General features: G+C 42.7%; 1 protein-coding gene across 14 annotated transcripts in view; it reads left to right on the top strand.

The window, feature by feature from the left end:
- BBX (BBX high mobility group box domain containing) overlaps nt 1-15159 on the top strand; it is a 189916-nt gene that overhangs the window by 151605 nt on the left and 23152 nt on the right. For 12 of the 14 annotated variants that reach the window (XM_043510859.1, XM_043510850.1, XM_043510842.1 and 9 more), the window contains one exon: nt 3927-4016. The exons of the other annotated variants lie outside the window; for them this stretch is intronic. In XM_043510859.1, coding sequence (XP_043366794.1) covers nt 3927-4016 — 90 coding nt within the window. The remainder of the gene's footprint in view (nt 1-3926; nt 4017-15159) is intronic. 14 annotated transcript variants of the gene reach the window in all.

The raw sequence follows: 15159 nt of genomic DNA, 5'->3' as shown, positions 1-15159 counted from the left end.
GTACACATGAGAAGTAATAATGATAGCACATAAGCCAGAGAAAGCTTGTTTAAGAACATTCTATTTTTCTCTTGGGCAAGTGTCCACAGCTTTGTAGCACATAGACTTCCCATGTATTCTTAGTGACCAGTAGTTAGAGAAGCTTTCACAGGATCAGATCAGTGCTCCATAAACTGCCACTAAAAATTCAGTAAGTAGGCTTCAATGTGACAGAACGGTTCCCAGGATGCTAGGACATGACATATTGTGTCATTTTTTCTTAAGTAAATTTTTTTTAAAAGTAAATGTTTGTTAATCAGGCCTTAAATACTTAAGAAATCACATACATTGCTTGTTTCAGTTGAAGACAGTAGTGTTACATCAGTTTGTATTGTTTTAAAGCCATTAACTTCAAATTGAGTTAATCTTGATTTATAGCAGTCTAAACAAGAGGTGGTTCAGGCCTGATATGTCGAGTAATCAAAACAAGCAGGATAAGCAGGGCATTCAGCACATCAGTCAAATTAGCTTTCTTCTCCAATCACCTTTTCTTTCATTTGCCCTGAAGTGCCAATCCCTAATGAGCTGGTGCCTTTTTTGCCTGTTGTGACACACCTCCAGCTCTGCTATTTAACTACACCCACCCACTGAAGGACACCAGAGCACACAAGCTGTGTGTATGGGTAAGGTACATCTGAACGTTTTCCCCATAGGAAGCAGTTTCCTAAAATATGTTTTACTCCCGTAAGAGTGAACGATTATTTGATCTCCATGACTGGATCATTCCTTGGCCTCTACAATACTGATAACAAGGGTAACACTTGCACCCTGGGGTCTGGACCTGATATCATCATCTTAGTGTTTGTTTGTTTGTATCCAAGAGCTTTGGTTCTTAGACTCATGGAATCAGAGAAATGTAGGACGGGAAGGACCTCAATAAGTCATCTAGTCCATTCCCCTGCACTGAGGCAGGACTAAGTATGATCAAGACCATCCCTCACAAGTGTTTGTCTAACCTGTTCTTAAAAACCTCCAATGATGGAGATTCCACAACCTCCCTAGGTAATTGTCAATCACATGCTAATATATTCACCTACAATACAAACTGCATCTGTAATTAGCTCATCAACCAACTAAATAGATTAACATTGAAAGAATTTTTCATGGAATCAAGACTTTCTTACTGTTGGGCCATAGTATGTCACAAAAATGACCTGTTTTCACCTTTACTCCACTTTATCCGTGATCCCTGCTGAAGGATGTTCTAGTGACTATTGCAGCTGGCTATGTGAGAGGGAAGTGGGGAAAAATGGAACCCAGAATGAGGGGACAGAGAAGAGTTTCCTTTCCCTATCCCTAAAGTCCATGTCTTTGAGTTTCCATTTGAGAACAGAAGTTTTCATGAAACCAATACCCATTGAGGGGGTTGTTTCAATTTTGTTTAGTTGTGATGAGCTGATTAGAAGGGATGGTAGAAAGAGGATCATAAACAAAACACATTCTTCATTCTGTGTAATATTTGTATAGCACATAACCTATTTCTGTGGCTTCCTTAGTCACTGCTTCTGTGCAGAATATCTGCTTCCAGTGCTCAGCAATCTCTCTGACACTGCTGAGCTGTACTTCGCTATGCAGTGTTGGTATAAGATGCAGATTTAGAGTATAGTAGTATAAACCTCTGTACTATTTTATAATGTGCCACATATCCCAATAATCTCCTAGCTGAAATCACCCCTTTGGTCATTCCAAAAGCAATTTTTTTCATCTTTTAGGGCTTGACCCTTCATTGGATCTGCTAGCATGGAGCCCTGCGCCAATATTCAGTCCTGCTGGAGCCTTGGGGTGAAATCCTAACCCCATTGATTTTTGCCATTGACTTCGGGGAGCCAGGTTTTCAGCCCTCACCTTTCCCTCTGCCTGCCTCTGCTTTTCCAAGCCTGGTTTTGCTTAACCCTTTTCAACTTTTCTTTGCTGCTCATCAGCTCCACACCACTTAGGAAACAGTTCTATTGATTGATTTGTCCTTTTGCTGCTTTGGGTCAAGTCGTCATTCTGGGGCTTTCTTTTACTCTCCCTGTCGCCACTCTGCACTCTTCAGTGTATGTCAACTGCCATGACTTTACACTTTTCTGTACAAACGTGCATGGATCGTGCTTACCCATGCACTCGTTGTGCTCCTGGTCTTTCCAGATCAGTGGATAAGGAATAGGACGAAATGTGCTGGTGTTATACATGAAGGCAACTCTCTTAAAAGGACAAATATCAGATTCTGTAAAAGGAAATCATGCCTTCATGAAAATCAAAGGTTGAAACAATTCTGTGGTGCTGACTAAATCTATTTATGGTGTTACTTCTGCCCCTTTTAATCAGTACAGTAGCTTAATAACAAGCCCAAGTACAGAGAGCAGATTTGTCTGCTCTTCTTTTGTTATCGGATATAAATAAACTTGTAGATAAGAATAGCTTTAACATTTTTTCTCACCTTAGAATAACTTCCCATGTACTCTGGCATCCTGGCTTGCCATGGTAAAGAATGCAAAGCGGGCCAAATTCTGTGCTCAGTAATGTGGATGCAACTATATGCACTGAAGAAGGATTGAACTTGTGTAACTAATTTGACCTACTCGGTTGAAGTTATTTAACTTTTATCAACCATTTATAATTAAATTAGTTCAGACTTAAGCTAAAATTACTCATGATGGAAACCAACTGAGGACTGTCCTTTTTTGCATAGTGCTGTAACTTTTCAATTGTGACTTCTAACTACCATATCAAACTGAAAAAATTGACTGTTGGCAGGAACTTCCCAAACCAAAGTGCATAAGCACCTTACAGTTTCCAAGTTCCTTGCTTGATTATACTGCTTTTATCTTTATATGTAGGTATGAGAATCCATATTTAAATATAAATAATTATATTTAGGCCTTCTCTATGCTACCCTTTTCACTTTCATATTTCCTGCTAGGTTTCATATTTCACTTTCATATTTCCTGCTAGTGGAGCTGTATTTGTGGCAGCAATGATGGAAGACTTCGATGGGGGATTGGAGGAAGACCAGTATAGATAAAGTTGGCAGTATGTAGTTCTGCTGTTAGCTTGAAATTCCAGGACTTAAAATATTCGTGGTGTGTGTATTTTAAAGACAAGTAGGTGAGGTGGTTTTTGCAGCTAGGAGCACGTTCAAGTGAATTAGTATCAAATCAGATTCACATGGAAAGTACTCCATCTTATAAAAACCACAAGTTGTCATTTCGTATAGCATACCTCTCTGAATTCTTCTAAGGGGGGGGGGTCCAGTTTGAAGCTAGCATGAAGACTAGGTTCCCTGCTTCTTTTTTGGAGGTAATGCTTTACAGTGCACTTCTGCTCAATAGTGACTCCGTAAAAATGGCATTGCAGTGGAAGGATTACCTGTTTGTTGTGTCTTGGCCACTTCTGTGTTGTTTACCAGTCGAAAGACATTTTTCTAACTGCCAGTGCTCAAATTTCCCTGAGATATTTGGGCACCATCCTAAGTAATAAAGATTCTGCAGTCAGAACTGAGGATGATGCATGAGCCAGGAGAAACTCTAGCTCCCAGAGCTGCATTAGCTCTGCAATTAGTAAAAACTTACTTTTGTCACTGAAACCAAAGAGCTCTTACTCTGAACATACACAGAGAGCAGATGTTTGGAGGGAAAAGGGGCTATTTTTACATAGTCAACTTTTCTTGTCATCCTCACTCTCTTAAACTAAACTGGTATCTTTCTTTCATGTTAGAGGAGAATGATCCAATGCCCACTGAGGTCAATGGAAAGTTTCCATTAACTCCCGTGGGTGTTGGATCAAGCACTGCACTGTAAAATGAAATGGCATGCTATAGGGGTAGTTATATTCTACATGCTATAATTGTTTTGCTGTATAAAAACTTCTAATTAAAAATGTATTATTATTAATATTGTCTGTAGGTTCATTCCAGTCTCAGAAAAAGAACTTATTCCACAAAATTGTCAACAAATATAAGCACAAAAAGGAGAAGCTTAATGTTCCGGAAAAAGGTACTGGTGCATTACTCAGTCAAGGCTTCTGGCCACCTTTCTGAACTCAGTCTTGGGTAATGCTTCCATGCAGAGGATACTCAATTCTGTATCCCTTTCACTCTTTTGGCCCTTACCTCACTTTCTGTCTGCTTTAACTTCACTTGCTTCCGGCTCTGACAATATCTTCCTTTTGTTTCTATATTTAAAAAAAGCTGATTAATTGAAGGCCTCCCCTCATGATCATTCCACCTCCTCTGCTTAAATCTCAACTTCCCCTCTACCATCAGGAGCTGAGTTGTTGAAACTGACCCTGAATTCTTTTCACCTGCCACAGCTCTCTAATGTTGGCTGCTTCTGTCTCCATCCCCGCTATAGCAGACACAGTCTTGAATAGTCCTCTGCCAAAACTCTTATTTATTGTCTCATCTCATCGCCTCTTGACTGGAGTAACACCTGCTTTAATGATTTCCCTGTATCTCAGTTCTACAAATTACAATTGTCCAAAATGTGACCTTTTTTCCGCACCAGTACCCAAGAATATATCCCCCTTGCCAATCCTCCATCTTCAGAAATTTTTACTGGCTTCCTATTCTTTACAGAATCCAGTTGAAAATCACCCTCCTAGTTTTCAAGTTCCACCATGTATTTGCCCCTCCCTCCACCCAGCCCCCTCCAGCTCTCCAAAATCATTTCTGTCTCTGTTCTCGGGATCTGATCCTGCATTTCCAGCACTCTCAAAACCCCCATGGAAATTTTCAAGTGAATAAGTTGTGCAGAATCAAAGTCCAAGCTGTTGACCAAGTTTTTCACTAGATAAATTTTTTCCTTTACTCTTCCCATAGCCATTTGGTCTTTCACCAGTGGACAGGAGATTCTTCTCCCATGTCGACCCTGCTGCATGGAACAGCCTCTCTCCCTCTTTTTTTATTTAACTGACTCCTTGAATCTCCTCAGATGATCCCATTGCAAGACTCCTCTGTTTTCCCCAGTCTGACTCCTGACCCTCTTTCTCAGATAATGCAATTTAAATTACTATTCCCCAACTCTCCCCATTTCCCTGTGCTTAATCCTTCTCCCTGGAGCTTGGCCATGGTGCCCCTCTTCATTCCCTATCCTGTCACATCCACTAATGTTGTTATGCCTGTATGCTGCATTGTGACCTGTGTGGCCTATTTGTGCTATATTGGACTGCTTAGACTGTACCCAGCTGTGAAGCATTCAGTGATAAAGAAATTTTGTGTGGTCAGTGAACAGTATTTTGTGTGGACAGTGTTTGCACAAGTATATGTTCTAGTGGTGTTTACAAGAAGTAAGTACCTTTCTTAAAGGCTAGATGTGAGACTGCGTATTGGTATATAGGTACAGTTCTTACTAAGTACCTTTCAAATTACCATGCCTAAATTATGAATGAGTCGTATAGGTCATCTGGTAGGAAATATGTTTGTTTTGTTGATTTCTCATTAGGAAAAATAGGGGAACCACTGAATAAATATATGTTAAAAAAAAATAAATAAATACCTTCATATCCACAACCGAAAAACAAAAAATCCTCTAAAAGCACTTTGATTTTAAAATTTTTTGATACAAGGTGAAATACACATTGTAATAAAGGGCTCGATCCTGCCAGCTGTGAAGCACTCTGGCCCCAGTCCAGGAAAACACTCACGAATGTGAGTCCCACTGCTTAAACATTAAGAATGTGCGTAATTGTTTTGCTGGACTGAGACCGGATTGATTAGCTCCATGCAGGGTTGAACCTTAAAGTAAGGAAAACGTGGAACTTCACAACATTGTTTCTTTGTCATATAAAGGTCATCGGGGAAAGAACTGTGTGACTCTGTTATGATAATGGAAAGCTGTGTGCTCTACTATTAGAATTCAGGACTGGGATTAAGAGGATCTGGATTCTGGGTCAAATTTTCAGAAGTGAGTTGGGCATTTCGGATTCTAAGTCCCATTGACTTTCAATAAAACTCAGACCCTTAATGGGCCAGATTTACAAAGGTATTTAGGTACCCAAGATGGAGATAGGTGCCTAGTAGGATTTACAGAAGCACTAAGTGTGTAACGCCCATTGAAGTCACCTGCTTTTAGGGGATTTTCAAAATCCCCCTAGGCACCTATGTGTAGCTTCAATCACCTAAATACCTTTGTAAATCTGGCCCTGAGTGCCTAAATCACTTTTGAAAATGGAACTTAGGAGACTAAATTATTTAGACACTTTTGAAAATTGTATCTTCTATTTCCAACTCGGCCATTGGCTCACAGTGTGACTTTAGCCAAGTCATTCTGACTTTGTGTGCCTCAACTTCCTTATGTGTAAAATAAGAAAGAACTTTACCCACCTTTTGTAAAATCTTTTGGAGATCTTTGGATAAACAACTCAGCAGACTTAATCTTTTCTTAAGTTTCTATCCAGAAATATTGGAATCCAAGCAGAAATGGAAATAGTTTGAGAAAAGAAACACACAAGAGCAGTACAGGCAGGGAACAAATAATTGATTTCTTAATTTTGTGTGATTATGGGCACACTTTTAGCCCAATCTACCCTGAGCTGCTTTTTAAAATGTCCTGCCATTGAAGTATCACCAGTTCTACTGGTGCGAGTTCTAGTGTAGACAGGGCTCTGGCCAACCATTGGCATTTTTACCAGTGTCTCCTAGACATGCTCTGTGCAGGAATAGACAATTCTTAAAAATCTGGCACCTTGTCTACCCTAGAAATCCAGTGGAAGTGCACTGGTGCTATTGCAGTAATTTTAAGCCAAAATTCAGTGTAGTTACAGCCTTGGGACAAAATGATGCCATCTCACCCACACTGTCCAGTCCTTTATAGTAAAGACTCCATGCATTTTTAGGCGAGCTGGGCCTAATTTTTTTCAGCAAAGCCCTGGATTCTGCATCATTCTGGTATAGCAAACTTGAAAATCTGTAGCAGTTCTAATTAAAAACCTCTAATTTTTTTAATGTAAATAATCAAATATTATAATGAGTAATTTCCCCTTGTGTTGAATTTGGTCTGAAATGTTGTTAGTTTGTGCTGGCCTCGTTTTCTGTGTCACAGATTTTTTGTATTGACAACACAACTGCATTAAAAAATGGAAGTGGGGGAAACCAGATGTTTTGATAAGTGGATCAGGGACAGAGGGGCTTTTGGCCACTGAGAAGGCATGGGAGGTAGTTTGTGATTGTGGAATATGACCTTTAGCTGGATGTTTCTGCTAAAAAAAAAAAAAAATGAGCTGTGAAAGAGTTAGCTGTATTGAAATGTAAACACTTGCCTTTAGGTTTTAGATTTAACATCTCATGGACATGAATGGGGCAGTTTACACCTCTCAGTAGAAAATGCTGCTTCATTTCACTCCTAGTTCGTTTTCAATATTTTCTTGGCAACCACGAGAGCTAGAAAAGCGTGTGTGTGTTTGTGTAATAGATGTTGTTTTGTTGTCATGCAGTAGCGCCTGGGAGTACCAGTCATAGACCAGAACCCTGTTGTGCTAGGTGCTGTACAAACACAGAATAAAAAGACAGGTTTCAGAGTAGCAGCTGTGTTAGTCTGTATTCGCAAAAAGAAAAGGAGTACTTGTGGCACTTTAGAACTAACAAATTTACTAGAGCATAAGCTTTCGTGAGTTACAGCTCACTTCATCGGATGCATTTATGAAGTGAGCTGTAACTCACGAAAGCTTATACTCTAGTAAATTTGTTAGAATAAAAAGACTGTCCCTGCCTTTAAAGAGCTTACCGTCGAAATAAAAGACAAGAAAAAAGCATATAGATACAGACAGGGAAGTCCAAGGAAACAGTGAGACAGCAATGTGTAAATAGGATAGATACAAGGTGGGGGGGGGAGCAGAACACAAGCAGAGTGAACAATGGAATGGCAGCAAATTTCATGTTGATGCCATTTTTTCATTTTGGGGTGAAGGATTGGTTACGTAGAAGGGGATCAGCTAACTGGAAAGTAAACGGAAGAAAAAAGGAATCGTGGGAACAAGTGTTGAAGGAAGCTCAGGAGAAGAGACTCCGAGGAGGGTGCTGAAGGGTTGGCACAAACAACCAATCAGCACAGGACAGTGAAAGTCAGAGAACATGCTACAGTTTTCAGTGGAGTGTCCAGAAGTTGGAAGGCTCCTGCATTGGCTGCTTCTGGTCCTCTACCAGGTGGAGTTTCTGGCAGGCTTCTCTCTCTAGCAGTGGTGAGCAAACTTTTCCAGTTGTGCTCCCCCTTACCATTCATGGAATTTGTCACACCTCCCCCTCCATTATCTATCATCTGAAACTGTTTGTTTGTTTTTGGAAGGGCTCTACCCTGTAGCAGGACTGGGATCCCGCTGCCATAATAGCAGGAGCAGGATAAAAATTCAACAAACAATGGCACAAGCAGCTGGAGTGGGTATTGTGGGACGGGAACAGGATTTAAAAAATAGTTCTGCAGCGTGGCAGACAACGTGATTGCCCCGGCTGCCCCAGCTATGAAGGCAGCAGCAACACAGAAGGAACTCTGGCAGTGCTGGCAGCGACAGGGCCTTCAGAGCTGGGTGGCCAGAATGCAGCAGCTGCTGGCCGGGGCATTGGTGGTGTTTGCAAAGCGGAAGGACTATTTTTTTTAATAATATATCCTATATAAATATACGAAATACCCATTCTATTTTTATCCTGCTCATGATATTATGGCAGAAGGTCCTTCAGGACCCCAGTTTCTTCATGCCCCCACCCCCAAAGAACCTCTTGCACCTCTTCCCCTCCGCCCCCTGTGCTCTATAACCCACATGGCCGGGGGGAGATTCTGCTTTGGGGGGGGCGGCCGTGCAGTGCAATGCTATGCAACTGTGGAGTGCAATTCTGCAGCAAGGATAAATTCCATGGCAAATTCTGCTGCTGCGGGATCGTGGGATGTGCAGACCCTGTTTGCACTTGGCACTTATTTGGATTTTGTCTCATCGTAGTCATGTTGTACACAGTATTGCTAATATAAGCTCTTTCTTCGAGTGTGAAAGAGATTTCTTTTTTAATTCCAATAAAACAGTGGTACTAAGTAATTGGGAGTGGAAGGGGAGGATAATACCACGCCACCTTCCTAGCTGCTGTCAGCCAGCTGTGCTTTGTAGGCATAGTGGCAGAGGTGAGCCCTAAGGAGGGTACTTGTGGGGAAGGGAAAGGAGGAAGGTAGGGATTACTCCCAACCACTGCACTGTAAAGGGGGTAGAGCTGAGCAATAAAATGGCAGATGAAATTCAATGTTGATAAATGAATCAACGTAATCCCAACTACACATATAAAATGAAGGGGTCTAAATTAGCTGTTACCACTCAAGAAAAAAATCTCGGAGTCATTGTGGATAGTTCTCTGAAAACATCCACTCAATGTGCAGCAGCAGTCAAAACAAACACAATGTTGGGAATCATTTGGAAAGGGATAGAGAATAAGAGGAAAATATCATAATTCTACTATATAAATCCATGATGCACCCACATCCTGAATACTGCGTGCAGATATGGTCTCCCCATCTCAAAAAAGATATATTGGAATTGGGAAAGGTACAGAAAAGGGCAACAAAAACAATTAGGGGTCTGGAACAGCTTCCATATGAGGAGATTTAATAAGACTGGGACTTTTCAGCTTAGAGAAGAGACAACTTGGGGAGATATGATAGAGGTGTATAAAATCATGACTGTTGTGGAGAAAGTAAATAAGGAAGTGTTATATACTCCTTCTCATAACGCAAGAAGTATGATTAGCCAATGAAATTAATAGGCAATAGGCTTAAAACAAACAAAAGTAAGTATTTCTTCACAGAATGCAGTCAAGCTGTGGAACTCTTTGCAAGAGGATGTTGTGAAGGCCAAGACTATAACAGGGATCAAAAAACAGCTAGATAAGTTCATGGAGAATATCGGTCCATCAATGGCTATTAGCCAGTCTGGGCAGGGATGGTGTCCCTACCCTCTGTTTGCCAGAAGCTGGGAATGGGCAACTGGGGATGGATCACTTGATGTTTACCTGTTCAGATTCAGATTGAACTGTATGGGGAGAGAATCATGTACTTAGCCCTGTGCCTAAACTTTGCACAGTTTCTTAAGCCCACACCTAAGTATGTTTTACTCTCTTTTGTTTAACCTTCACCTTTGCCTATTTTCTTATGGCTTTTAACCTCTTTCTGGTTCTTCCTCTGTTATAACCATTGCCTATTTCTCCTTTCTTGGGTTTTTATATTTTTAGTTCTTGGATTTTTTTATTATTTTGTATTGTGAGAACTAAAGGGTTGCTTTCAAGGGGAGCCATCCTATTTGGGTTCTCAGTGGTTCTGATCCTAATTGTTTGAAAGCAATATGACTCAGTATATTTTTATACATTTTATTCAAGCTAAAATCAAGAAAACATATTGTTCTGATTTAAACCACTACGGACTCCTCTAAACTAAGGATTAAACAGTTGTCAAAATAAGATCAAACTAAGATCAAGTCACCAAATCCAAGTGTTAGCTACACTTTTGAATTACAACTAAATCCTCAGATTAACACATAATCAATCGTTATAAAGCCCAAAATAAGACATCTAAAAAGGAGGCTGTCCATTTAGGGTATGTCTACAGTGCAGCTGGGCACCAGCCTCCCAGCCCAAGTAGACAAACTTGTGTTAGGGAAGCTCGAGCTAGCGCATTAAAAATAGCTGTGTGGATCTTTCAGCTCGGGGACTTTCAAGCATTTATAGTCCATTATAAACCCTGGTTATGATTTTCCCCATGGCAGTGCAATCAGTTTATCTGGTTGAATATCTAAGTCAGTTCTCAAAGTTCTCAAAAATTTTAATGGGGTTACCAGGGCTGGCTTAGACTGGTTGGGGCCTGGGGCCAAAGCCCGAACCCCACCACCTGAACTCAAAGCCTGAGGGTTTAAACCCTGTGTGTTGGGACTCCGGTTACAGGCCCCCCCGCCTGGGGCGGAAGCCCTTGAGATTCAGCTTTGGCCCCCTCCCCCTGCCTGGGGCAGTGGGATTCAGGTGGCCTCAGGCTTCAATCCCGCCCCCCTGGGGTCATAGGCGCCAACTTTCCCCGGCGCCGGTGGGTGCTCGCACCCCCCTGGCCCTGCCCCAACTCCACCCCTGCCCCACCCCCATTCCAACCCCTTCCCTGAAGTCCCTGCCCCAATTTTGCCCCCTTCCCACCTCTATTGGACCACTCCCCAAATCGTGGCCCCTCTTCCCCACCGTATCGCGTTCCCCTTCCTCTCCCCTCCCTCCCAGTACTTTCCTTGCGAATCAGCTGTTTTGCGGTGCAAGTGCTGGGAGCTGGGGGGGAAAAGCAGGCATGCGGCGCACTCAGAGGTGGAGGTGACCTGGGGCGGGGCAGGGTGGGGAGCTGCCGGAGGTGCAGAGCAACCACCAATTTTTCCCCATTTGGTGCTCCAGTCCCGGAGCATCCCCTGTGCCTGGGGTCATGTAGTAATTTTTGTTGTCAGAAGGGGGTCAAGGTTCAATGAAGTTTGCGAACCCCTGATCTAAATATTAAAGCCAAATTATTGTTACTCTTTTAAGTGGAGTTTTCAAACTCAGTTGGAACTTCCTCTTTAGAGTTCACTAAATCTAAATTTACGAGATTCACTAGATTTCACTGTTGCATATAGTGGTTGGTCTGCTTCCTGTCCTCCTCCATCTCCTACCCAGAGTTTAACACCACATTTCTGATGCATGGAGGCTAACAGCATCTGATAAACAGAAGTGCTAGCTGAGAGCCTCTATATGCTTTTACCAAACTAGAAAGAACCACACAGACTGAATTATTTTTAGGAGACCATATTTTAGGCTGAACTAAATCTGGAGATTATTTCTTGGCACTTCCCCCTGAGGTCTTGAGAAGTGCTAATGCATACTGTATGCACACCCTCAAATAATAAAAGAAAAATAGAGCTATCTCCCCCTAAAAACAAAAACTGGCTGGAGCTAGATTGACCTAGCTACGTTGCTTAGGGCACTGAAAGCTGTTGTGCCCTGTGGGATATAGTTAGGTTAACCCCACTGTAGACGTAGCTAGGTCAATGGAAGAATTCTGACGTGAGCCTAGCTGCCACCTCTTAGAGATGTGGCATAAGTACACAGACAGAAGGGGGTTTTCCATCTATGTTGAAAGTGTCTACACTACAACTCTTACAGAGGTGCAGCTGCAGTACCATGCCTGTGCTGCTGTAGCCATCGTCCCGTAGACCATTTGTACTCAGGTATACACTATTTTTAAGTGTTCACCTTTTAACCTGTCTTGTTTCTTTCTTCCCTTTAACCATTGCCTATTTGTGTATTTATTATTTTTAAAAGGCAACAATATTATCTACTGGGATAGACAACAAAGGGTAGGTGGGGAGGGCGGATTGAAAATGAGAGTTGAGAACTCCAGTGTTTTAATTGTGGCTTTTACTCCCTCACTCTCACTTTATGCAAGTCATTTAATTTATCTTTGCCTCCAGTTTTCCTATCTGTAAAGTGGGGATTATCCTTGGCCAGCTCACAGGGGTAATTAGTTAATGCTTGTAACTCACTCTGAAGATAAAAAGCACTCTGAGTGCTACGTATTGTGTTGTATTACTTAGACAGCAGACTCCCACTCACAAAGTAGTCCTCATACAGCAAGAAGTTTCCATACTTTGCCAAACAAAGGAGTTTGGAGGGAGGGGGGGGAGAATACATTGGTGACTTTCCAATGTAGTGTTTACAGTAGTGTAACACATTTGTGTCTGCAGAGTCCAGGTACCCAAGTTCCTCTGTATTAAGATAAGCACAGCTGTGGGCTGCCTTTTTTTAATTCCTTAGGCTGCATTTAGTCCTCTGACCACCACTTAGCCACTCCTATTCTAGAGTCTTTACATACTGGGTGAAATTCTGTTTCATTTATATCAGTGGGGCCAGGGTTTCACCCATTGTTTGTGTCACAGTTCAGAGCGACAGCATCTGTACTCCCGCTCTGTAGTCTAGCAAAGGCCCCCTAGGCTTCAAGTTGCCCTGGCCGTCACCTCTCTTGAGTGGAAATGCACCTCACTCTCCCTTCTGACCAGGGTATTTGAGATGGCATAGTCCCTGCCATGAATATACAGTGAGAGACTCTAAAGAGAGAGTAAGCAGGTCTGCTTAGACAGAGACTAACACCAGAGTAATTATTCTTTGAGTGCTGGTCACTGTGTGTATTCCACTGTGGGTCCACATGTGTGCGCCATGTGCCTAGAGCCAGCGAATTTTGAGAGCAGTGTCCATTTGTCCACACATACGCCCTGCTCGCTTCGTGCCTCTGACCGAAGAGACAAAGGACCCAACCGCTTCTCCAGTTCCTTCTCACCACCGCGTGGTACAGGTCAGAACCTCCAGTATCCAAAGCTTCAGCTTTCTCCTTTATCTGTGACTAGATTTAGAGATCTGTAAATAGTTATTGTTTTTTGGTTTTTTTTTTTAATCTGATAGTTTTAGTTTTTTATGGATAGTAAGTCTCCCAGATCCCTAGTTGGATACTGGACCTTTGCCCAGGACTCCAGGCTTCAAAATAGTGCTTCCTGCCCACACTCCCTCTCAGTCAGCTTGTACTGCATCAAAGAAGCCTACATTGTGGCAAGATGCAGTATCTCCCATTCATTCTCCAACCGTACCCAGGAAGGGCAAGAACTTAGCTTTAGAAAGCACCTACTGGAAAAGCCCATGAGGCCGCAATCAGACTCAGGCCTGGGTACACCCTCTTCCCTCCACCCCCATACATCAGCCTAACTCAGCAAGGAATGCGCCTCTTGTCAGGAGGTCTGACTCAGGAGCAAGAGAGTCTACTCCCACAGTTCCCTCTGTGGGGTCTTATCTGGAGAGCAGGGAGCATTCTCATAAGCAAGAGACTAAGTCTTCCTGCAAATCCACTTTGAAGATGTAGGATCCAGCCCACCTAAACCGAGCAAGTCTATAAGTTCAGCCCCAAAGAACTTAGTACAGCCTAGGTTTCAGAGGCATGACAAGAAAGCCTACAAGTCTAGGGCTCCATTGGCACCAGATTGGCACCTACCCTTCAAAGAGACTCATTTATTTAATCAGAAGACTTTATGCGTTCTTACACACTCCAGAGCCACCTCCACTCACTGTGAATATATACACCTGCCCCAAAGATAAAATTCCACCAGCAACCATGAAAGCCTAGACCAATGACTCAGCAGTTCTTCCACCAGAGACCTTATGAGCCATCCTGTCAGAGGCAGAAGGTTCACAAGACCTGCTTCTGCCCACCTTCCACAGGAGGTTCCTTATCCGAATCCCAGAACTCAGCTGCATGTTATTTTTGACAGGAGCTCAAGAGCTGCAAATGGCTAAGTCCAACACCTCCTGACTCCCAGGCATCCTTTGCGGATTGTCTAGCACTCTTTTTCAACACCTGAAGTGCAGTAACAATGGGCAATGGGTGCTGAACATCATCCATTCCAGATATACAATAAGAATTTATGCCCCTACCCCTTCCAAAAACCCATTCCCCATCCCCTCTTGGGGGCCACAAACTTTGTCAGACAAGAAGTGGAATCTCTCTTAGAGCAAGGAGTGATAGAGTGGGTTCCTCTCCATTTCCAAGGGAGTGGTTTTTACTCTGTGTATACAGAAAGGAGGGTGGTTGGAGACCCATTCTTGACCTCCACCATCTCAACCACTTTATTCGCCAATGCAAGTTTTGCATGATTGTTAGCATCTGTAACTCCTTCCATGGAAAAGGACACGTGGTTTACAGCTCTCGACATGAAGGATGCCACTGTCATGTGGACACCCCGCTCACAGAGGCTTTCTCAGATTCCTGGGCTCCAGCCACTTTCAGTACAGAGTACTCCCTATTGGCATTGCTATCACCCCTAGATTTTCTCTGTAGTAGTAGCCTATATCAAATGCCATGGCTTCACCGTCTTCCTTTACTTCTGTGGTTGGCCCTTCTTGCCAGATCATGTCAAGAGACCCATACATCAACTTCAACAATGCTGCAATTCCTTTCCTCTTTAGGGGGTCAACGTAAATGCCAAAAATTCCATCTTCACCCCTACACAGACACCTTAAATTCAATCACAGTGGGGGCTTGCCTGCCGAGGAGCAGGTTTCAGGCTCTGAACAATGTCTTAGGCTAGGTCATAACCCCTGAGTTCTTGTCAAGACCTCTCTCTCTGTCTCTC

The sequence above is a fragment of the Dermochelys coriacea genome, chromosome 1 (assembly GCF_009764565.3).
Source record: "Dermochelys coriacea isolate rDerCor1 chromosome 1, rDerCor1.pri.v4, whole genome shotgun sequence".
NCBI classification, from domain to species: domain Eukaryota; kingdom Metazoa; phylum Chordata; order Testudines; family Dermochelyidae; genus Dermochelys; species Dermochelys coriacea.
This window is presented reverse-complemented; position numbering and strand designations above follow the sequence as displayed.